Source organism: Lolium rigidum, chromosome 6 (genome assembly GCF_022539505.1).
Source record: "Lolium rigidum isolate FL_2022 chromosome 6, APGP_CSIRO_Lrig_0.1, whole genome shotgun sequence".
Classification (NCBI taxonomy): domain Eukaryota; kingdom Viridiplantae; phylum Streptophyta; class Magnoliopsida; order Poales; family Poaceae; genus Lolium; species Lolium rigidum.
This window is the reverse complement of record NC_061513.1, coordinates 40064333-40087010: the sequence shown is the minus strand read 5'-3', so window position 1 is coordinate 40087010 and position 22678 is coordinate 40064333. Positions and strand designations below refer to the sequence as shown.

General features: G+C 43.1%; 3 protein-coding genes across 3 annotated transcripts; all 3 read left to right on the top strand.

Moving 5' to 3' along the window:
- The first annotated feature begins 418 nt into the window (after positions 1 to 418).
- Positions 419 to 3639, top strand: LOC124667000 (transcription factor ICE1-like). The gene is made up of 4 exons (XM_047204332.1): positions 419 to 955; positions 2985 to 3191; positions 3279 to 3449; positions 3565 to 3639. The coding sequence occupies exons 1-4, from the start codon at positions 419 to 421 to the stop codon at positions 3637 to 3639; spliced, it is 990 nt and encodes a 329-aa protein (XP_047060288.1).
- A 770-nt stretch (positions 3640 to 4409) lies between these two features.
- On the top strand, positions 4410 to 10784 carry LOC124662502 (transcription factor ABORTED MICROSPORES-like). Its single transcript, XM_047200331.1, is given in 6 exon segments — positions 4410 to 4594; positions 8317 to 8395; positions 8398 to 8769; positions 10048 to 10206; positions 10304 to 10474; positions 10612 to 10784. Coding segments are annotated over 6 exon segments (1035 nt in total). The 3' UTR covers positions 10681 to 10784.
- A 5610-nt stretch (positions 10785 to 16394) lies between these two features.
- Positions 16395 to 22287, top strand: LOC124665550 (aspartokinase 1, chloroplastic-like). The gene is made up of 13 exons (XM_047202948.1): positions 16395 to 16852; positions 17239 to 17321; positions 17409 to 17449; positions 17538 to 17692; positions 19432 to 19581; positions 19654 to 19749; positions 19923 to 20039; positions 20646 to 20765; positions 20855 to 20947; positions 21028 to 21144; positions 21350 to 21466; positions 21556 to 21618; positions 22064 to 22287. Exons 1-13 carry the CDS (start codon positions 16454 to 16456, stop codon positions 22202 to 22204), a joined length of 1692 nt encoding a protein of 563 aa, XP_047058904.1. The 5' UTR covers positions 16395 to 16453; the 3' UTR covers positions 22205 to 22287.
- Positions 22288 to 22678: the final 391 nt, after the last annotated feature.

The window sequence follows — 22678 nt, the reverse complement described above, 5'->3', positions numbered from 1 at the left end:
GGACATGTGTGTCCACCGACTTATTTCCACTTACCGTCGTGGTCATGGGATGTACTTTCAAGTAAAATGATCTACATCATAAATCTCGAAAGTGCATCCGACGGCTACAATGTTAAAAGAAAATTATGCCGCTGTATGGGCCTAGTGATGTTATTTGTGTATAGTCTCTCTTGTAATGGGGATAAATAAAAGAGCGGACATACCCAATTATATTACCAAAAAGGGAGGAAAAGCTTCGGAATAGGAGGTGTATGCAAAGTACTCTAGGTAAGTTGCGGACGCTGTGGCCTACCGCGTCCTATAAGAAAAGAAGCTAGCCATCCGCGAAGGGTTCGAGTTGCATAAGAGAGGTGAGAAAGTAATAGTACCAGACCGAGCGGGCCTGCCGAGAAGCTTAGTGGAGAGGGGCGCAAGCGCAATGGAGTACCCGGCGGAGAAGGTGGACGAGATGGCGGGAGGCGTCAGCGGCGGGGGCGACTGGGTGTACATCGCGTCGGACGCGATGGAGTCAGCGGGTTTCCCAGCGTCTTTCCCGTTGATGTCCATGGATGAGCACGCCGAGCTCTTGGACGTACACGCGGCCTTCCCGCCGTCGTCGTCCCACGCCGCCAACGCCAACGCCACCGCGCTCCCTTCCTTCCAGGACTTCGCGTCCGGCGACGTCGGCGACCTTCCGCTGACCGAGCTCGAGGCGTTCGCCGGTGGGATGGAGTGGGACGACGAGGACGAGGACGAGCTGGATCAGCAGAGTGTGGACCCCTCCTCCTTGGGGCTCTCGATCCCACTGGAAAGTGCCGCTGCGGCCGTCGCGTCGCCGGGTGCTGGTAGTGGCGGCGGCAACGGGAGGGGCAAGAAGAAGATGACGGCCAAGAACCTCATGTCCGAGCGGCGCCGCAGGAAGAAGCTCAACGACTGCCTCTATATGCTGCGCTCCGTCGTGCCCAAGATCAGCAAGGTGACCAATTTCTCCAGTCATTTCCCTGTTAATAATTACTAATCACCAACCTGTTAGTATTTTTTTTATCAATCACATCAGACGAACACACCAAGAAAATCTTTTTGCCAGGGCCAACAGGCCACGCCAAACTAGGCTAATTAAAACGATTACAAAACGACTCGAACTTGACACCCGAGCATAATACGAGTCCTAAACTGACTCAAAAACATGCAAAACACAACAAACTAGCTACGAAACTAACTAGCTCATACGCATGCATCCAAAACTCTAATTGGTGTAACTCTAACAACGAGGTAATACTAGTACTAATACATCAGTATATGCAGTTAAAAAAATACATGAATATATATTACCCTAATTATAACTGCAATTGATGCTGAATTTTGGTGATGAATTCTTTAATTGGGATGCATTCAGATCACAAAACCAAATATTTTAATAGATCCATGGGGTTCTTGGTATCATAGAGTTCCATCTCTAGGCCGGGTTGCCAGAGCAATAAAAACAATCCATTATCTAAAAAGTTTATCTCTCTAGGCCATGTATCAAGCGCGGAAATTCTCTTGTTTCCTGCGTGAATTGAACTTATTCATGTGGAACGGCGAGCAATAAAACTATTCCATTTTTTTATCTTAAAAGCAAAATCGCTAGGCCATGTTTGAAGCGCGGGAAATTTCTTTTTTCGTGTGCAAATTGAACTTATTCACGTGGAACAACAAGCAACAAAACTCATCCATTATCCATTGGACCAGAGAAAATTTCCTAGTTCATGGAGGAAATATTCACGGAAGCGGGCAGCAAAGAAAACTCTTCCATTATCTAACTATATGGACATTTTGAGCTTTGAAAGTTTCGATGTTTCTTGTGGGGTAGAACTTACTCATTTGAAATTCATATGTCGCAAACCGTCTTTTGTTTGTTTCAATATTACTCCTTCTACTTTAACTACAAGATTGTATTGTGGAAACAAACAACTACAAAATTTGTTCCTGTAACTTTTTTTCGAGGAATCCCTTCTCAGCAGCTTACTGGATGTTTGTTTTATTATGTAGCCATGGTGGATTCTAGTTTTGAACATGCATAGATATGTCGTTTCTTGGGGCTTTTTTCTTGTACTGTTTCCTGATGTTATGTCTGGGGACCTGAAATTATGTGACAAACCGAGACTTAAACATGCTAATTTAACACAGTGACCTGCCAAGTGCATTTTGTTTTCCTTCTCTTCTTGACACCTCTTCGTGTTGGGTTTTTTTGTCTTCTGATTTTCTTGGTTTTCATGAAAAAGTCGTGCTTTTGGAGGTTTTGGTGTGTGAAGGCTATTTTCTCGCAGTTGTTTCATGTTATCAACGAAAGGGAACTGATGGTTAGGGGTACTCCTGAGTTAAGTTACGACACAGTCATGTTACACGCTGTAGGTAAATGAGAGAGAGAGAGAGAGAGGGAGGGAGGGAAAGAGAGAGAGAGAGAGAGAGAGAGGGAGAGAGGGAGAGGAGATGAAATGACAGAAGGGAGAGTTGAAAAGGATATAATAATTACAACAACAACAACAATATAATAATAATATTGTTATTACCTTCGTTCCAAAATAAGATACATTTCAGAAAATTTGTAGTAAAGGATCTTTATATTTTTATTGTTTTATATAAATATGAATAAAATATGAAATGTTATTTTTATTTTTTATTGAACAAAATATGCGTTTTGAAAACTGATGTTCTCTGAATCATCATGTCTTTTAAACTGAAAAAAGAAAATGAGAAGGATAAAGATATGCGCAAGTATATATTTTTTTTGTTTTATTTCATTATGAAAATATATTTTGCTACTCTATCAGAAAAATTATTAAAACATCATGTTGAGGTTATTTAGGTGGCAATGAATAATATATCAACCAGAACATGTATACATTTGTAGCTTTACATAAGAAGATATCAAGTACATCTTGTGTATACAACTATTACAAAATCATTTCTCGGATGATTTTGTTACAACTATTACAATCACCAGTTTTGTTGTCTCGTGTCAGATGGATAGAGCTTCAATCCTTGCTGATGCAATTGAGTACATGACGGAGCTCCTGCATAGGATCAAGGATCTTCACGCCGAGCTCGAGTCTGCTGCTAGCTCTGCACTTGCTGCTGGACCAGCAGCAGCTAGCTTCCGTCCCTCCGCACCCACACTGCAGCCGTTTCCGGGCCGCATGAACCCTAGTCCCACTGGTCCAATGGTTAGAGCATGTCATGAAGTTTGATCCATATTATTTCTTGTCGATTCACGTGGAAACCGAGTGGAATTCAGATATCTCTGTTTGTGCCTTCAGGTTGAGGTGAGGGCGATGGAAGGTCAGATAGTGAGCATCCACATGTTCTGCGCGCGTAGGCCGGGCATCGTGTTGTCCGCCATGAGGGCCCTCAACAGCCTCCGCATTGACATCGAGCAGGGGGTCATCAGTTGTTTCAACGGGTTCGCGATGGACATCTTCCGCGGCGAGGTTCGTACTTCCCCGCACACCATTATACTGTAATTGTTTCAAATCCTACTATTGTTGTTCACCATCTTTATGATGTGGTCTGATGATTGATGTGCTATGTTTTTTGTTGATCCAGCAATACAGGGTTGGTCCTCCGCTGATTCCTGAGGAAATTAAGGCGGTGCTCCTTCAGTATTGTGCCGATCTCTAGAGCGCAATGTAGGAGAATAAGACCTCCAGGATGATGATGTCCTGTGTCTGGTCAGGAAAGTTGCTAGTTGTATAAAACTTCAAGAGATGAGGCCCGCCATCTATATACATGAGCGACAAAGACGAGGACATTGGTTGCGTGACCGAATCTCTTTGGTCTTTTCGTCGGATTTTCTTTCTGGTGTTGTGAACTTGTATAATACTAGTGTTTTTTATACCGTTGAACTATCTCCAACTTTCTCTTGTGAATGAAGTCGCTACATTTCCATTTGCATGCATCACCCATCTTGTAGAGCATGACGTGCAATTACAAACTTCAAGAACCACCTAGACGAAGGTTTAGCCTATAAAAGGTATAGAGGCATGATAAATAAATGCCCCATCATGATTTACAACCATGGTATATTTTACACATTTTATATGGATGACTTAACCAAGATAATAAAAAAATCATCTAACTTCGGGTGGAACTTTTATGGAATTCACTATGACACAGGCTTGGGAACTTCTAGAGAGAATTTGTCGTAAGAAACTTGGGGATTTGAATTAGGAGAAGAAGGTGGAATAGAAGTATAATATGATTGTCTCAATTCTTATATGGAAACCGGTAAAGTAAAAGAAATTGATGATGAGTTCAATCTTGATGATGATATTATTTTGCAAATTCTTCGGTCTTTTCCAGAGCACGTTGAAGCACCAAAGAAAGAATGACTTCAATATACTCCACCACCTAATCCAATTGAAGAGGTGCAGGCAATAGTTAATGTACCAATGGAGCCACCAAAGGAGAGGCCCATGTATGTGGAACCACTTCCTTTGCCAAGGACAATAGAAAAACATATGATAGCTCAGCAACTTGCAGAACAATTGGAGGAGGAGCAAACATTTCTGAGAGGGCAAGAAGAAGCAGCAAAGGTGGAAGAGATTATTCGTGGATCAAATAAGAAGAAGGAGAAGTGACAAAGGAAGGAATATTGGATATATTTGCACATTGCAATATAGTTAAACTTGACACTAAAGCTTCTCAATTCATCGAAGGGAAGGTAAGTGCTAAAAATGTGGGCAAGCCTATTCTTCCATGTACCTTCGGTGAGTCCTCTTACTACGGCCTTTGTGATATCAGAAATGTTGTTAATGTCATCCCTGTTGTATTTTATCTAGACATTCAAGATGAACTAGAACCAGCTAAATTGCTAAATACCGACATGACAATTATGCTTGCAGATAAAACACTTAGAGTCCCTATGGGAGTTATTTAAGATGTTCCAATTTCAATTGGTCCATGCACATATACCGTTGGCTTTGTAGTAGTTGATATGCCTACTGACTCCTATTGCCCAATTATTTTCGGAAGAACTTTCTTGAACGCCGCAGGGGCAAGCATTGATTGCAAGAAGGAGAAATTTTCTCTCAAGTTTGGGGAAGATGAAATCTAATTCCACTTCTCAAAATTTCAACACAAGCCCCCTATGAAGATTTTGAAGAGCAAGAAGAAGAAGGTAACTCTATCATTAGTCTTTCTACCTTTTTTTATTGAACAGCTAATGATGATGATGATCTTGAAAGAAGCTTGGTTGAAAATTATAACATAGATTTTTTCTATCGCTTCACACCTTGTTGTACGAAATGAAAAATGTCCCCACTGAAAGTAATCATGAGCATGGGACCTCACCAACCTCCATCCTTCCACACATCGCGCCTAAATCTAGAAGAATCCTACCCGCATAGGACATGCCAAAACCGTCCGCCGCCCAAGCAGGTGGTATGGGGTATCACATGCGGCCTCCGATGCTCGCCACTAGCCATTCAAGAGTTCCAACCCTACATCACCGGTCGAAACTAGTCTCATCAAAACAACGATGTCACCAGCGAGCGAGCACCAAGCTTGACACTCACCCACCACCACACCGCCGCCCATTGCCACATCGGTGGCAACACTGCTCCATAGACAGAGTCGAGCCGCCATCACTCCAGTAGGCCAATCCAACTCCAAAATCCAAGCATCAGTGCCTTCTCCCCCACATCGAGCGCAAGCCTCCACCGCGCACCCACATCGACATTGAGACACCATGTGTGCCTAAAGATGCCACCAAGTACACCTTCAAAGGCTGGAGCCACTTCCACCATGGTGAAACCAGCGGCAGCGAGCTTGCAGCCTTGGGGAGAGGGGCCTAGCGGCTGGAAGTAGGGTTTCCCCTTGAGTCACCTATTAGGGGTGACGCGAGGAATGGAGGTTTGGTTTCAACAACCTAATCGTGATAAATATCCAATCTACTTGCGGCTTCTCATACGACAACCAATTGCATAAAAGCCGCACACATATTTTTCAATACCATACGATAAGTTGTTCGAGCGTGTCTATTAAATTTTTGCCTTCTAATTTTCCCTGTTATGGTACAACAATGAGTTGCTTTATTAGCGCCTGAAATTGTCTGCTTGTGATATAGTTCTCCAATCATATAACACAAATTTGTTTTAGCTCGTTATAATTTGGTAGATAATGGAAGATAAATTTATCTCCTTTGCATCATGCGATTCATGCAACCAACTCGGAAACTCGTACTATCTTGGTGAAACGGAATCTCAGACAACCTTCATGGGACTGGGGAGAGTACTATCTCGTGGGTCTTAGTTGGAATGACGGGCCTTTTTGAGTTTTTCTCTAATATTTTCATTTCTTGCTCGTGTTACATTCGATAATGTTCTCTTGCACGGCTCCGGCAGTGTCACCAGATTTTCTTGGGAGAGCTTGTAATTGACATTGCACACACACAATATGGTTTGAGTAGGAATGCAATCATGTATTGTTCTCTCATTCCTAAATCGTGAATAGAATGATCTCTCTCTTGATGTATCTCATTTTCATACTCACCATATTTTTTTAAAGAAGCGTATATGTATAGCTAGTGCGTATATTTACACAAAACCACTGGATTATAATGTGACTCGGCCACAACAATGGGTATATTATAGGAATATCCAGCCGTGGTGGCATTTTTATGAAGGCTAGAGTCCATTGTATCAAAAAGCATAAAAATAGGTAGAAGGGAAGTACACACTTTGTACATAAACTTTCCGCCAAAAATTCCCTTCCTTTTTAAGATCCACTAACTACTATACCTATTCAGTGGGTTATCGATTATCGACGTGTCACGGACACTAGATAAATATGTATGTCTAACTAACTTTCCGTACAATACACAGAAAAGCAAACTTAGGAAATTTAACCAAAGTCAGAAAAATCTTTCTTGCCTCTTTTTTGTGCTTGAATTAATCTTCTCTTACCCTTTCGCCTTAAAGGAAAAAAAAACTAAACAATCAACCTTTTTTACTTGTGGACAAGCAAAACAAACAAACCAAAAAACATGGATTTGTTGCATACCACTCTAACTCCAGATATCACAAACAGAAAGCCAGCTTATTTGTCATGGCTTCTTCATGGAACCGTACACGTGTCTATCTCCTAACAAACTTATCTTTTTTCGTAAAAGATCAAGATGTTTGATCTCCTCTCTACCCTCCACTTTAGGCTCACACATACACATCTTAATTTCATGCCAACTTATTGCATCCCATGCAATAATTTATTGTTTACTACAGGACAATACAATATTGCATACACACAAGGCTGAAAAAAGGACAATTTTTTAAGAAGCAACAAAATCGAAGCAAACAAAAACTTTCTTGTCCCCCCCTACCCTCCACCTTAGGTTCACACATACACCTCTTAATTGCATGCCAACTCATTGCCTTCCATGCAACAATGTATTATTTACTAAAGGACAATATAATATAATATTGAGTACACATAAGGCTGAGAAATGAAAAAAAATTAAAGAAGCAACAAACTCGAAGCAAACAAAACTTTTCTTGTCCCACAGAAGTATACTCCAACCATGGAGCATGGCACACAGAATTCCTATGCTTTTCGTGTCCAAATCTTTCTTCTCCCTTTACATGTCATGTACGTGTGTGCAACTACTGAATGACAAATATAATCTGTTTATCACTCTTCCAAAAGGACCCACGCATGTCCTAGCAAAACAAACAAATAACAAAAAGGGGATGCTTAAATTATTTTAATAAAACATATTAAATTTCTGGTTTTGGGTGGTCAGCTGAATATTTTTTTAGAGAAAGTATGACTGCGCTTAGGGGTTCAAATTTCGCGCCAAAATGCATTTAATTAGTAGGGATCATGTGGATCCGCTAGGAGCAAATACCCGCACAGGAACATGTGTGAGCACTCGTGGTACCGTCAACTTAATACCACTTGCCGTTGTGGTTGTCCGATGTACTTTCAAGTAAAATGATCCACGTCTCAAATCTCGAAACTGCATCCGACAACTACAATGGTAAAAGAAAATAATGCCGCCACAGGGTTTTGGGTGATGTTATTTGTGCATAGTCTTTCTTGTAACGAGGAAAAATGAAAGAGCATGCAATCCCAATTATCAAGAAGGGAGGAAAAGCAGGCAACCTCTAAGGGAAGGCTGACGTCACCCCATTATACGTGTCTTCCGAATTCAGTTTTGGGACATGTGTGTAAGATAGGTAGTCTGCAGACGCTTCCATCCACTGGCAGTGCGTCCTAGTAGTATAAGGGAAGCTAGCCACTGAAGAAGGGTTCGAGTTGCAGAAGAGAGGTAATAGTAACTGACCGAGTAGGCTTGTCTAGAAGCTTAGTGGAGAGGGAACCGGCGGAGAAGGTGGACCAGATAGCCGGAGGCGTCAGCGGCGGGGGCGACTGGGCGTACGTATCGCGTCCGACGTGATGGATTCGGCGGGCTTCCGAGCGTCGTTCCCGCTCATGTCAATGGAGCACGCCCAGCACTTCGACTTCCACGCGGCTTTCCCCCCGTCGTCATCCAGCGCCGCCAGCGCGCCCGCGATCCAGGCCTTCCACGACTTCGCGTCCCGCCACGTCGGCGAGCTCTTCGACGTCGAGGCGCCAGCGGCGGTGGCCGAGTGGGACGATGAGGACGAGGACGAGCTGGATAAGCAGAGAGTCGACGCCTCCTTCTTGGGGCTCTCAGCCTCGCTGGAGAACCTCATGGCCGAGCGGCGCCGCAGGAAGAAGCTCAACAACTGCCTCTACATGCTGTGCTCCGTCGTGCCCAGGATCAGCAAGGTACGAATCTCGCTCGTCATTTCCCTGGTATAACTAATCAACTATTGTTGTTTTACCATGTTTTTGTTCATGGGGTGATATACTGATATAGGTGGGTTATAACTGCAATTGATGATGAAATTTGGTGATGAATTCTTTAATTGGGATGCATTTAGATCACATAAGCATCCATTTTAGTGGATCTATGACGTTCTTGGTGTCATAGTGTTCCATCTCTAGGCCATGTTTATAGAGCAATATAAATATTCCATTATCTAAGAAAAATATCTCTAGGTCCGGTTCCAAGAGCGCGGGAAATGTTCTTGTTTCCTGTGTGAATTGAAATTATTCACGTGGAACAACGAACAATAGAACTCTTCCTTTATCTATTAGAGCGCATGAATTAAAATTGAACTTATTCATGTGGAATGGAGAGCAGCAGAACTTTAATTTTTGATTATCTAGAACATTTTTGCTAGTTCTCCGCTCGAGAACTATCGTACCGCTAGATCGACTGATTAGATGGATTACTATTAGAATTGGGCTTAGTAGTGGGCTTTTGTGTTTTAGCTTTTTGGTTTTATGGGTTTTGCTTGGGTTTTCTTTTTTACCTATGATTTTTTCTTATTTTCTATTTTGTCTTTTTAACCTTTTGTGTTGGGCTGAGTGAGTAACAAATAATTTTTAGGGGAGATCTGTTTTCTATTTTCATATGTTTTTTCTTCCTTTTTTAACCCCAGTGTAGGTACATTATTAGGCGTTCAGTTTCACGTATTTTGGAGGTTCCTTATAGGTGATTTTATGTTCTCTATTCATGCAATTGCATATATGTGTAATTTGAAAACTCATGCTATATTTTCACGTGCAATTGCATATAAATGCTCAATTGCAATAGATATGCAATGGGGAACTGATGTTATTTTTTTACGTGAAATTGCATATATGTGTGCCATTGCACATATTTGCAATCTAAATTTATCTTCACATTTATATGTATGTTGCCTTTGTTCAACAGAAAAACATATCATCTTTTTTCTTGTAGAGATACAATTGCATATGCATGTGTAATTTTTTTAAAAAAATCTTCAGTTACGCATCTTTTTAGTAAAAAAAAGGCCTAGTCAAAAAATCCCAGAAAAAATTAAAGGTGGACCAAGTGGATACAATGCAAAGAAAAATATTAGCGGTCATCGATCGAGCGCCAGGCGCGTCCTTCTCTATGCCTATTTGGAGCGTGGGAAATTTCATTGTTTCCTGACGGAGCACCTTATGATCATCAGTTTTCTACTCCTGTGTCAGATGGATAGAGCTTCAATTCTTGGTGATGCAGTTGACTACCTGGAAGAGCTTCTGCGGAGGATCAAGGATCTCTACAAGGAGCTGGAGTCTGCTCGTAGCTCTGCTCTTCTAGCTGGACCAGCAGCAGCTAGCTTCCACCCCCATGGCCAGCAATCAACCGTTAGTCCATTTTCTCTCTGTCATGAAGTTTGATACCTGTTGTAGAACGGCGCGTCGAAACCGAATGTAATTCAGCTCTCTTTGTGTTTATGTTCAGGTAAAGGTGTGGATGGTGGAAGGGCAGGCACTGAACATCCACATGTTCTGCGCGCGAAGGCCGGGTATCCTGCTGTCCACCATTAGGGTGCTTGAAAGCCTTGGCTTCGACATCGAGCAGGCGGTCATCAGCTGCTTCAGTGGGTTCGCGATAGATATCTTTGGCGTCAAGGTTCGTATATTTTCCACAGGTCGTTATATGTTCTATGCCACTGTGGCAATGTGTACTAATTCTGTCAACGATGTACATGTTGGCATGTTACCATTGCTCTTCACCATCTTAATTTCTGTTTTTTTCTGTCGATCCAGCAAACTAGGGGTCCTGGGCTCTTGCCTGAAGAAATTAAGGACGTACTCCTATACTGTGCTGGGTCATAGGCATTGGGTTCTACTGTCCTTTAATTTCTAATCAGGAAAGTTGCTAGATGTATGAAACTTCATGAGATGAGGCTAGCCATCTACATACATGAGCGACAACAGTGGTGGCGGATCTCTTCGGTCTTATCGTTGAATTTACTTTTTGGTGCTGTGAACTTGTATAATAGTACCTTTTTCTGCGGTTGAACTATCTCCAACTTTCGCTTGTGAATGAAGTCGCTGCATTTCAATTTGTATGCAATCCCCATTGCGTCAGTCATGGTGCACAAGAGATTCAGCCGATTGCATGGAGCTTGTCGTTGCAGACAAGGTGGGACTGGACTGAATTGAATTTTGTGGCCACTTGTTATTTACTTATGCAAACTGTTTTCTGTAGACTGTAGTGTAGCCTGCCTGCTCGCTGGCTGGCTGGATCATCATAAGCCATGTGCAATTCTGAAATGAGAGAGGTGGACTGGTACATGAATAGAGGATTAGTTGCGATTTGGATTGGCTGCTTCTCTCTGATGGTGCAGTCGTCCCTGTCCCCGGGCTTGGCAGGATTATGCTATGCAGGCAGGGGCAGTTCTTGAATTCTGCCGTCACTCTGCTTCCGCCTTCCAGGCCACAGCTAATATTTGCAGATGCAGCAGCAGTGCTGGCTTCACAGTAAACATTACTCACTCCGTTCTAATGAATAAGTCTTATAAAGTTTGTCAAAAAGTTAACATCATCTAAGTTTGACCAATGTTATAGATAGAAATATGAACATTTACGATAACACATCCATATTAGTAGATTTACTGCAAAATATATTTTCATAAACTATTTGTTTTATAGATGTTTATGTTATATTCTTTATATTTGATTAAACTTTGATTTTAACTAAATTTATAAGTCTTATCAATCAGAACGGACATAGTAGCTTATTTTTACCCTATCATGTCAGCATTTGGCCTTCCTCCTGGGGAGGAAAAGGAGGAGACAATAAATATTGGCTCTATCCTTACCTGTCATGACCAATACTATGCCACACAAATTATATCACTGAATCCATATGCGAAGAAAATCGAATGCTTTATGTTTGTTATATATGACTCATATTTCCTGATCTCTAAATGCATGTAAAATGAGTGTAGGCTTTACCTGGAGAAGAGAGAGTATCGGTTTTTGGAATTTTAGAACACCCAAATTAATATGAACCTTTGGTTTTTCTCATACCTACTACTAGGGCTGTTACTTATTATAGTTGTATGTTGTTTAATGTAGACTTTGCACCTCATGCAAATTAAAGAGCATGGCTCTGGTGGTTAGGTCCCTTGTGGTGGAACCAGCCCACCCAGGTTCAAGTCCTAGACTTAGCATGGGGGTTTGCATTTACCTGGATTTATTCCAGGATTTAACGGCGCTATGCTTTCAGTGGTAGGTGACGTGCCCGTCAACAACGAGGCGCCAGTGGTGACTTCGTCAACCTCAAGATATGCCGGCTCAGTCCCTCTGAGGTGCTCATAGGGGTAGGGTGTGCGTGCGTTCATAGGGATGTTTGTACGCGCGTGTTTGTGAGCGTCTGCGTTGTACTGTGTTCTCAAAAAAACTAATATAAATCACTAAATCGTGTTCATATGTAAGGATACACTGCGGTTAGTTAACTGATGATATTAATTCTCCTCCACTTTTGGTTCCATCCAGAGCTCTGGTGCATACAATTTTTCCCCCTTTCAACAGGCTATGAACAAAATATTTTACTGGTTGATAGTAACAAATCTATTCAATACATGGAGAGAGAGGTCACGATCTAGGTTTTCTATGCCTCTATGAATAGAGGATTAGTTATGGTTTGGATTGGCTGCTTCTCTCTGATGGTTGTCGTCCATGTCCCCGGGCTTGACAGGATTATACTATGCGACAGGGGCAGTTCTTGAATTATATTGTCAGTCTCCTCCCAGGCCACATCTAGATTTGCAGATGCAGTGCGTTCTGCGTCGATCCGTGGCTGGACGGTAACTCTCTTGCTGCTCTAGCGCCGGATCTCATCGGGTTCTGCACGCGAAAGACAATCACCGTGGCTATCCGACCTGGCAAACTTGAGGCATGTTGTCCATTTGAAGATTGCTGGCGGAGCCTTCAAAAACTCGGCAGTCCAGCCAGATCAATGAAGACAAGGTTCAAGCAGATCATCGTCATGGCGTGAGAGGGATCCTAAGAAGGGATTCTTGTCTGTGATAAAACCTACCAAACTAAGTGTGATTCAGAGTCTACCAACAACTGAGGATAGAAGTAGGATGTCTAACATCCCCTATGTTTCGGTCATAGGTTCTATCATGTATGCAATGATGTGTACTCGACCTAATGTGACCCTAGTGGTTAGTCTGACTAATTGTTTCCATAGTATTCCTAGATTGGAACACTGGACAAGCTTTAAAAATATCCTGAAGTACCTGAAAAGAACTAAAGATATGTCTCTTATCTATGGAAGATGTGAAGAAAAGCTCGATGTAAAGGGTTACACCGATGCAAGCTTTGACACAGATCCAGATGACTCGAAGTCTTTGTCAGGATATGTGTTTATTGTGAATGGGGACGCGGTGAGCTGGAGGAGCAAGAAGCAAGGTATGGTTGCTCAATCTACGATGGAGTTGGAGAACATAGATGCTTCAGATGCGGGGAATAAACTTATTTGGATGAGGAAGTTCATCATCGAACTAGGTGTGTTCACAAGTATGCATGACCATGTGGTACTCTACTATGATAACACATGCGCCATTGTAAATACAAATGATCCAATATCTCACTTAGTGGCCAAACACATTCCCCAGCGCTATCATGTGATACAACAGTATGTCCATGACAATGAAGCAAATGTTTGCATAATACATACGGATCAGAATGTTGCGAAAACATTAATGCGTGTGTGGTATGTAAACAAAATGTTCTCCCTCTAGTAAAATAGTTCACTGGTTAATAGATGATCAAGGTTTTCTAATCATGGACAACAACATCAATTAGTAATGGATTCATGTCATTGGATGAATGACAGTGATGGACTCACACCCATATAAAGTATTGTAATGTGATCCAGTAACAAATTTTAGCATTGCGATACTAGAGAAACACCATAACTTAATCCTTAGACATTGAGGCCATCTCTAATCACTGTCACCGGAGGCTGGTTTGACAACATCAAACGCCGCACCATAACAGGGTGATCATAAAGTCGTTGCTAAGGTATTCCAAAGGGATGGGTTGAAGCGTATATGTCAAGAGCAGGATTTATCCATCCGCATGAGGATAGATACTCTAGGGCCCACTCGATGTTATTATATATATAAACCTTGCAAGCATGTGACTATATCACAGGGATGTGATATCACGAGAATGAGTTGAATGTGTCAGTCAGTAATGAGATCGAACTAGGTATAAGAGATACCGAAGATCAAGTCTCAGATAAACTAGGTATCGTGAGACAAAAGGAATAGGACTCGACGTTGAGGTTCAAGCGATAAAGATAATTCGTGGAAAGCGCAAGGAACATTATGGTTTTCGATCATGTCTACGTGTTTCGGAACCCGTAGGGTGGCACACTTAAGGGTATACAACGCTTAGAGATGTATTCGGGCTCGTTGAAGTAATAAGAGAGAACACCGGAATTGTTTCGGAGAGGTATCTGAATAATTGAGTCTATGAATTGTTCATAGACTTAATGAATATTTTTTGGTATTTAATTAATTAAATTAAATATTAAAAATGATTGATCCCCTGGCGGGCGGCCCACTTGGGCCGGCCCACCCCAAACCCTAGGGGGTGCGACGGCTTGGGAGGTGGCCAAGGTGGAGGCCCCACCTTCTCTCCCCTCCCCCTATATAAAGAGAGGAACCCCCTCCTCCTCATTCATCCCCTGGCTCATTGCCTTCTCCTCCCCCTCCCCTCTCTCTCCCTCACGTGTGGTTCCCAAGTTTTGGAACGTGCATACGAGGTGAGAGCTCTCCACCATATATACGCACGTCGTCGTGCTGCTGGAATCTCGGTGGGGGGTCTTCTTCTTCCGTTGCTTCGCTAGACCGAAGCCCGGGGGACGTCTATACACCATCCGTGTGTAGAACTGCGGATGTGCAACACTTGGCGCACTTCATCGTTTGTACTTCTACTCGATCTTGAGATTGGTGTCGATGTACATCTTCATCAACATTGTTTCGTTTGGAACGTAACGCTTTCGATCTTCAAGGGTATGAACATGGAATCCCCTTGTTACCTTACATCTGCATAGAATAGATCTTGGATATGTTATTCTGTCGGTAGGAAAATTTTTGTTTTATGTTACGCATCCCTACAGTTCAAGCCACCCTGAGGCTAACATACCTACATCATGCATGTGGATTGGTATTGATTTTGGTTGAGGAAGAAAAGCATTACACGGGAGGGGGGATCTTGTCGAGGTTCCCTGGTAGGAAGAACTACTATGTGAACCTCTCTCTCTCTCTTCTACCTCTCCCATGCTCTTTCTTATCTTCTCCAATCTACTTGTGTTTTTCGATCTCTATCCTCCCCTCTCTCCTTTTTCCACCACCCCTTTTTTTGAGACCATGGTCTCCCTTTTATAGCTCAAGGAGATACCACAAGGGCCTAGGATACTTGTTCGCCTTGCTCCAATTTCCCTCTTGTGGCTCGGGTCTCTGGGGGGACCACGGTCTAGCTTCTCCTTATCTCGTCAAGGGGCTCGTGACGTCGTACCCTCATGATCGCATGTCGCCCAGGTTTGGGTGTCCCTTCTCGCTTTAACAGGTTAAAGGTGATTAGTCCTGGCACATACCACCCAAGCTCTCTGGATAAGTGAATCCTTCAATTCGGGTGGGAAACGTCATTTCTTACACCCCTCCCACGGTGGAATGCCGATTCCCGTGGATACGAAATAGTGCTCCACAGAGGATGTATCTTGCATCATACCCTAAAAATTGTTGCAAGTACTGCATGGTTGGGGCACCTCTATTGGTGGCCGTAAAATTAAAAACAATGTAGCGGGAATCCCAACTGCACGTCGTCGCCACGACTCTATCGGCCAACTTTCCCACCGCCGCTTCACGGCTCATTCCTGCTGCTCGAGGCGTCTTCCACAATCCCCGTGATCGCCGCCGAATCTTGGGACGCCGTCATCCGAATCCGCCGATTATGACCCTTCCGCGCCTCGATGTCACCCGAGATGTTTGCCAAAGTAGCATCACAGCCCACCGACGTCGATTAGCGGTCGCCGCGACCTTAACTGCCATGCGGCCATCGACAAGTCGTTACTCCTTATCGAGCTCTCGACCTCGATCATTGAGGCACCACCGAAGTTGGCCACATCCCCTAGGGCCCTCTATGCCTCCACCTTTCATCGGCCGCCTACGATTGCCGGCCTAAATCGGTCTCGACGATGGTGACCATCCAATCTGCATCGCTCCTAGCCCACTGTCACTTCTCTTGTGGCATCATGTGCTATAGCAAAAAAAAACGTGCCCTAAAACTTTTTTTAGGTGATCTATTATGTAGTATTCGGATACATTCAAATTTAAACAAATTTAGGACAACTTTCATGGGAGGGAGGTAATACATCTGTTTGATATGCTCCAATAAGTTCCTTTCTCCATATGCTTCATCATTTATTTAAATAAATGTGTGTTACTGACCTGGACAAAATGTATAGTTACGCCTTTAGTGCTCTATAGCGTAATGTAGGAAACCCGACTTCGCAACCCAGTACGGTGAAGGAGTCAGCAGTCCAGTCCCCTGCTACCGAAGCCGAACTAGGAGCAGACAGAAAATGGCGATCGAGCTCCGATTCGCCGTTACCCCGCGCCGCCTCGCGCCGTCGATACCTCCGACGAGCGCCTCTCTCGTACATGGAGCAGGAGCGGCGCGCACTGTCTCCCTGGGAGGGACTCGCCGTGGCAGGAGACTGGCAATGGCAGCCGTGGATTTCGCTCGCTGTCGTGCCAGGATAGGGGTGGACAGCAACGGCGTCCTGGGGGGAGTCGCCGTCCAGGAAGGAACCGGAGCGGAAGGGGGAGATCAGCTGAGCGTGGTGATGAAGTTCGGGGGCTCATCCCTGTCGTCGGCGGCGAGGATGGAGGAGGTGGCGGGGCTCATCCTCGCCTTCCCCGAGGAGCGCCCCGTCGTCGTCCTCTCCGCCATGGGGAAGACCACCAATCTCCTCCACCTCGTACGAATTTTTTCTGACTTGCAGCGCGCGTCTTGATTTTGCCCTGCCAAAAAAGTTGTTGACTCAGTGTTTCAATGCATATAGAATCTTCAATCACGGGGAATGTTAGACTGTTAGCTAAAGCAAAGTCTGTACCTTTGGTAATAATTGATTTGAAAATCGTCAAGAATCTGTCTGGAACTAGCTGATGCTACGTGAAATTCCACCTTTGTCCATAATTTGCAGTCCTAGACTTGTAGAATTGTAGTGGGTTCGTTACAATTTCTAATAATCAATACAAATAGGAAGTTAAGACTAAATTTTAGGATTCGCCGTTGCATTACACAAGGGAATTTTAAATACCTTTAAATCGTTTGATGTTTCACTATTTATGTTATTATTCTTAGGCTGGAGAGACAGCAGTGGGATGTGGGGTGAACCATGTTTCCGGAATCGAAGAGTGGAACATGCTCAAAGATCTTCATATTCAGTATGTGTTCTTTTCAGTCAGCTTACTATGGGAACATGTTTCACAGTTTCACCTAACCGTGACTTGTTTACTGCCAAAACAATCCAGGACAGTGAATGAACTTGGACTGCCAAGATCTGTGATAGATAGTAACCTCACTAACTAGCCTCCTTTGGATTTCTTTTTCATTTTTCCTTGAAATGATAAGCTTATTGTTCCTGGTGAACAAATTTGCAGCTCTGCTAGATGAACTAGAGCAGCTCTTGAAAAGTGTTGCCATGATGAAAGAGCTGACGCTCCGCACCACTGACTACCTTTTGTCATTTGGAGAACGCATGTCCACTCGCATTTTTGCTGCTTATTTGAACAAATTTGGCGTCAAAGCACGACAGGTACTTCTTGATGTGTTCTTAGTTTCCAGTGATCGGAATTCGTAATGGGATTGTCCTGGTTTATTTATTTAGAAAAACAGGGTCACCCACGGTTCCATTTAAGAAACCACATGCATACAGAGTTCAGAGCATTCGGGAGCATACATAGAGCTTAGCCCCAGCAGGTTCATAAAACGACCTAACAAAATACCCACCTACAAAGTTCAACATATGCACCCAACCTTACAGGCAACTCAAAAGATAAGACAGAGCAGCACATCTTTCTCATTCCTGTCTAGTGATCACGCGTAGCTCTCCATCATCTTCAATCACAAGCAAGTTCGCCCTTGGGTTTGTGCCAGAGTACAAGTGGAGGCTTCCCAATCATCTGCATCATCATTCCTCATCCATGGCCCGCTCCAGGTAGCATCCAGTCGCTCCCCATCGACTTACTTCACCCAGGCTCCGGCTACATTAGCAGAGAAGCTTGGAAGGCTAGGTGTTCCAAGGCTCCACTCACTTCTCTTATACTTCCTCTTTTTTTCCTCAAGGATTTTCCATTGACCAAGAGTTGTAGGCCACCTTCCAAAACAGCACCTGCATATCATGCTAGCTCGATCTGGTAAAGCACATGTCGTTCTTAATTTCCACAGGGACCAGATGTGTGAATAATATTTTCGAAACTATATGTGTTTTTTCACAGATCCAAAGCCTAGAAATAGACAGCATATCATCATAATTAACAACACTTGTCAAGGGAGATAGTTTATTCCATAACTTTTTTGCAGCAACACATTCAAAGAACAGATGTCTGCATGATTCAGGCTTATTACAAAATAAGCAAGTTTTGTCAGATAAGTTCTGTCTTTTGCTGAGATTGTCCCTAGTCAACAGTTTATTTTAGCAAGTAGCCAAAGAAAAACATGCAACCTAGAAGGCACAACAATTTTCCACACAGAAGGTATACGAACTGGGACTATCCCCCTGAAATTAACAATTGCATAAAGAGAACTAACAGAGTACGCCCCTTTGTTCTCAAACTTCTAGATGATTTCATGTGAAGAGGATTCAGCAATGTTGACTAACTCCTGAAAGTAAATTTGAGTTGGGTACAATCCCAGAACTGAATAGCTACACTACAGGACCCAATTCATTGATCCTCCCAGAACTTGACCTTTTTCCCATTTCCAAGTTTCCATTGAGACCCCATTTGTCAGCTTTAGCAGCCCACATGAGTACATGACCCCTTTCCAAAAGGGGGATAAGCCCCTTTCCAAAAGGGAGATAGGCCAGTATCAGGGCAAGCAAACAGGTTAGGCCTTTTGATCCTATATTTGTGATCAATGATTTATTTCCACAGTTTCAGCTCATCCAAGTGATATCTTTCCACAGTTTTTGGTCCCGTTTATATATGTACGTTATTTTCCATAGTATATATGTGTATCCCTCCCCTATATAGGATATAGTTTCAAAAGTTGTATGACTTGTTTCTGAATTTCATATCATGATTCACTCCATGTTCCCAAGTCTCAACCTACGTGTCGTTAGTACCTAGTATCATCACACTACTTCACCGAGCTCTGCGTTTCCATATTATATTCCTGCCATGTCTTGTACTAGCTTCCCTAATGTCTCGATTTGGCACAAGACCCATACAGGTAGCTAGTTTCCAAATTCCTAACATATTAAATTTCTGCTGTGTTTGTATCATAATGTAAAACAATTTTGGTTTTAAATTGTGTTCTCTAATGCTATTGCAGTGCGATGCATTTGATATTGGTTTCATAACATCAGATGATTTTGGTAATGCGGATATCTTGGAAGCAACTTATCCTGCTGTTGCAAAGAGACTACACGGAGACTGGATTCGGGATCCAGCAATACCTATTGTTACCGGGTTCCTCGGGAAGGTATTCTCACTTTGACTGAATTATTTTCATTCATGGAGCAACCTTTTAATTCATTGCAATTGGCCCCTGCAGGGCTGGAAAACAGGTGTTGTTACTACTTTAGGCCGAGGTGGCAGTGACTTGACTGCTACAACCATTGGTAAAGCCTTGGGATTGAGAGAAATTCAGGTCTACGTGAAGTCTAAATAGATAATAATAAATTGTGCTTTGATTTTCTAGGGAAATAATTCATCCTACAGTTGGCTATTCCAATTTACCTACCATGCTAACTCATTTAATAGCTGTTGATTATCCTCGGTTATTACCTATTTTGCCTGAAAGCTTACCACTGCTTCTGATAGGTATGGAAAGATGTTGATGGTGTGCTGACATGTGATCCAAATATCTATCCAAATGCAAAGACTGTCCCATACTTGACATTTGATGAGGCTTCTGAACTTGCTTATTTTGGTGCGCAGGTACGCCATTTTGAGTATATAAGAAGTTAAGAACAAACTTTTCAAGAAGAAGGTTATACACCTGAACTGTAATGATAGTTAAAAAAATATGTTGATTGTAGTTTCTTATGACTCAGAAGATGAATTGTGCGGTGTAAGTCCTTGGCAAATGTTTCCTTTACTTCATTTATCTGGGATAATGTTTCTCATATTTTCAAATATCATTCAATCAAAGAATATCATTAAAAATATTTGCAAAAACTATTTTTCTCTGGAATTAGATGGTCATTATTCAGAATTAGGGAGTAAAGGAAATGTCATCTCATCTTGTACCAATGCATGTATGGAATTAAGGAGTTTGTCTGTTACTTGTTTTAATAGTCATTTTGAACTGTCTATAATCCATATATACAAGCCTCAGTTTCAAGTTACTCTTGCTGTTGTGATATTTTCAGGCTCTCTTTTTTGTGTCCTTCTGTCCGTGTTGAACAAACCTTAATTTACTCTTCTTAATTCAAATATCTTTTGCACATTATTCAGAGGTTATACATACTGTTCAAAATGGAATTTTTTTGCTCGTGCTTTTGAAGAAAAGGCTCATGGTTATTTGTTGTTGCGCTCAAACAGGTTTTGCATCCACAATCAATGAGACCTGCTAGAGAAGGAGATATACCAGTTAGAGTTAAGAATTCATACAACCCTAAAGCTCCAGGGACCCTCATAACTAAACAGAGAGACATGGATAAGGTTTGTAGCAGATTAATTCAGACATGTTCTCACACCAGAACCATTTTCCTGTCAGTCTAGCACTTGACTTTTGTTTCCCTGCTACATAGGTTGTGCTAACAAGTATAGTGCTGAAGTCAAATGTGACTATGTTGGATATAGTGAGCACTCGGATGCTTGGACAATTTGGTTTCCTGGCGAAGGTACGTTGATCCACTGGGCATTCAGTTTGGTCTGCAGTTGATGGTACTGGTTTTTATTCACTTTGTGTGCGCTTGAGCAGGTGTTTTCAATATTTGAAGATCTAGGCATATCTGTAGATTGTGTGGCGACTAGTGAAGTCAGCATTTCTGTGACGCTTGATCCATCAAAGATCTGGAGCAGGGAGCTTATTCAGCAGGCAAGTGCATCCAATGTCAAATAGCTATAACTGGACTGTATTCCTTGTTATGTGAAATTAGGTTCCTGATGGTTTGTTCCTTGACCGTTGCTTCAGAGAATGTAGCTTTGCTAGCTTTCTCATGGGTTGGTAGAACAAAGCAGGTTCCTTAAAACATTGCGCCCTTTTCATTGCCGTCTGGACTATGAATTCTCAATTTTTCTAGGAACTTGACCATGTGGTGGAAGAGCTGGAGAAGATCGCATTCGTCCATCTACTTCAGCAGAGGGCGATAATCTCTCTCATTGGGAACGTCCGGCAATCATCTCTCATACTAGAAAAGGTGCTGGATCCTGTACATTTCATAGAAACATGTCATCAGGAATTTGGGATAGTCCAACCGTCGTACTAACCATGTTCTTCAATCATTAGGCGTTCCATGTGCTGAGGAAAAGCGGGGTGAACGTCCAGATGATCTCCCAAGGTGCATCAAAGGTAACCAACCATTCCACCTGCCGCTACAGTCATTACGTCAAAACAATCCTCTTTTTTCGCAATGCGATCAAACAAGAACATGTGTGATCTTGGTGCAATACATTTTTTCGTTGCGTGGGAGAAATAACCACAAGGAACCAGCGATTCTATCTTTTTTAAACAACCTATGTGTTCCACACTTAACCAGCATTTGCTAGATTATCCAGCCCCAAGCAAGCTTGGTTATTGGTAGGGGGTCGGTTTGCTAGCAGATAGTAGTATTTTGTTTAGTCATTGAGCTAGTTACTGCCGTCTCTTTAGCTATGCGTGAGTGCGTGACACCCATATATGGTTCTAGCTTTCAACAGCTTAAAACATATTATGGGAGATGCTGAAGGAGGGGCAGGTTGCTCCGTTACATGCATGCTAATCAAAATTGGTAATGGGTGCCTTTGTGTTTGGGCAGGTGAACATGTCGCTGATCGTCCACGACAGCGAGGCGCGGCGGTGCGTGGAGGCCCTCCACCAGACCTTCTTCGAGGGCGTCGACCCCCTGTCGACGACGGAGATGGACGAGGAGGACCTGCGGCCTATTCCACCAGTTTAGGGTTCCTGTCCGCCTCCACAGCTTGATTTCCCACCGCATGAACGAACAAACAGGCCGGGTGGTCAAGTCAGGGGGCTGATGCTGATGTCTCCTTTTTGTGGTTTCAACGTGCACGGACGATGAAACGGCCGCTGCTGCCCGCATAATAAGTGGAACATACTGTATTTATCCACTGTCGTTAGTGAAGGGAGATTGTACAGGCATGTACAGTACAGGACGTATGCTGTACACACGTACACAGTGCTCTGCCGGTTGGTCGCCGTTGAGCGCAACGATGTCCATGTCGATGAATAATCGGTCGATGTCGATGTCCATGTCGATGAATAATCGGTCGATGTCGATGTCCATGTCCATGGCCCGTGTGCGTGTGCGTTGCCGGTCGGTCGCCATTGACAAGGATGTGCTGCTGGCGGATGCTGGTTGGCGCGTAAACATGAACAGGATCCGTCGTGGCCCGGACACAGGGTTTGTCAA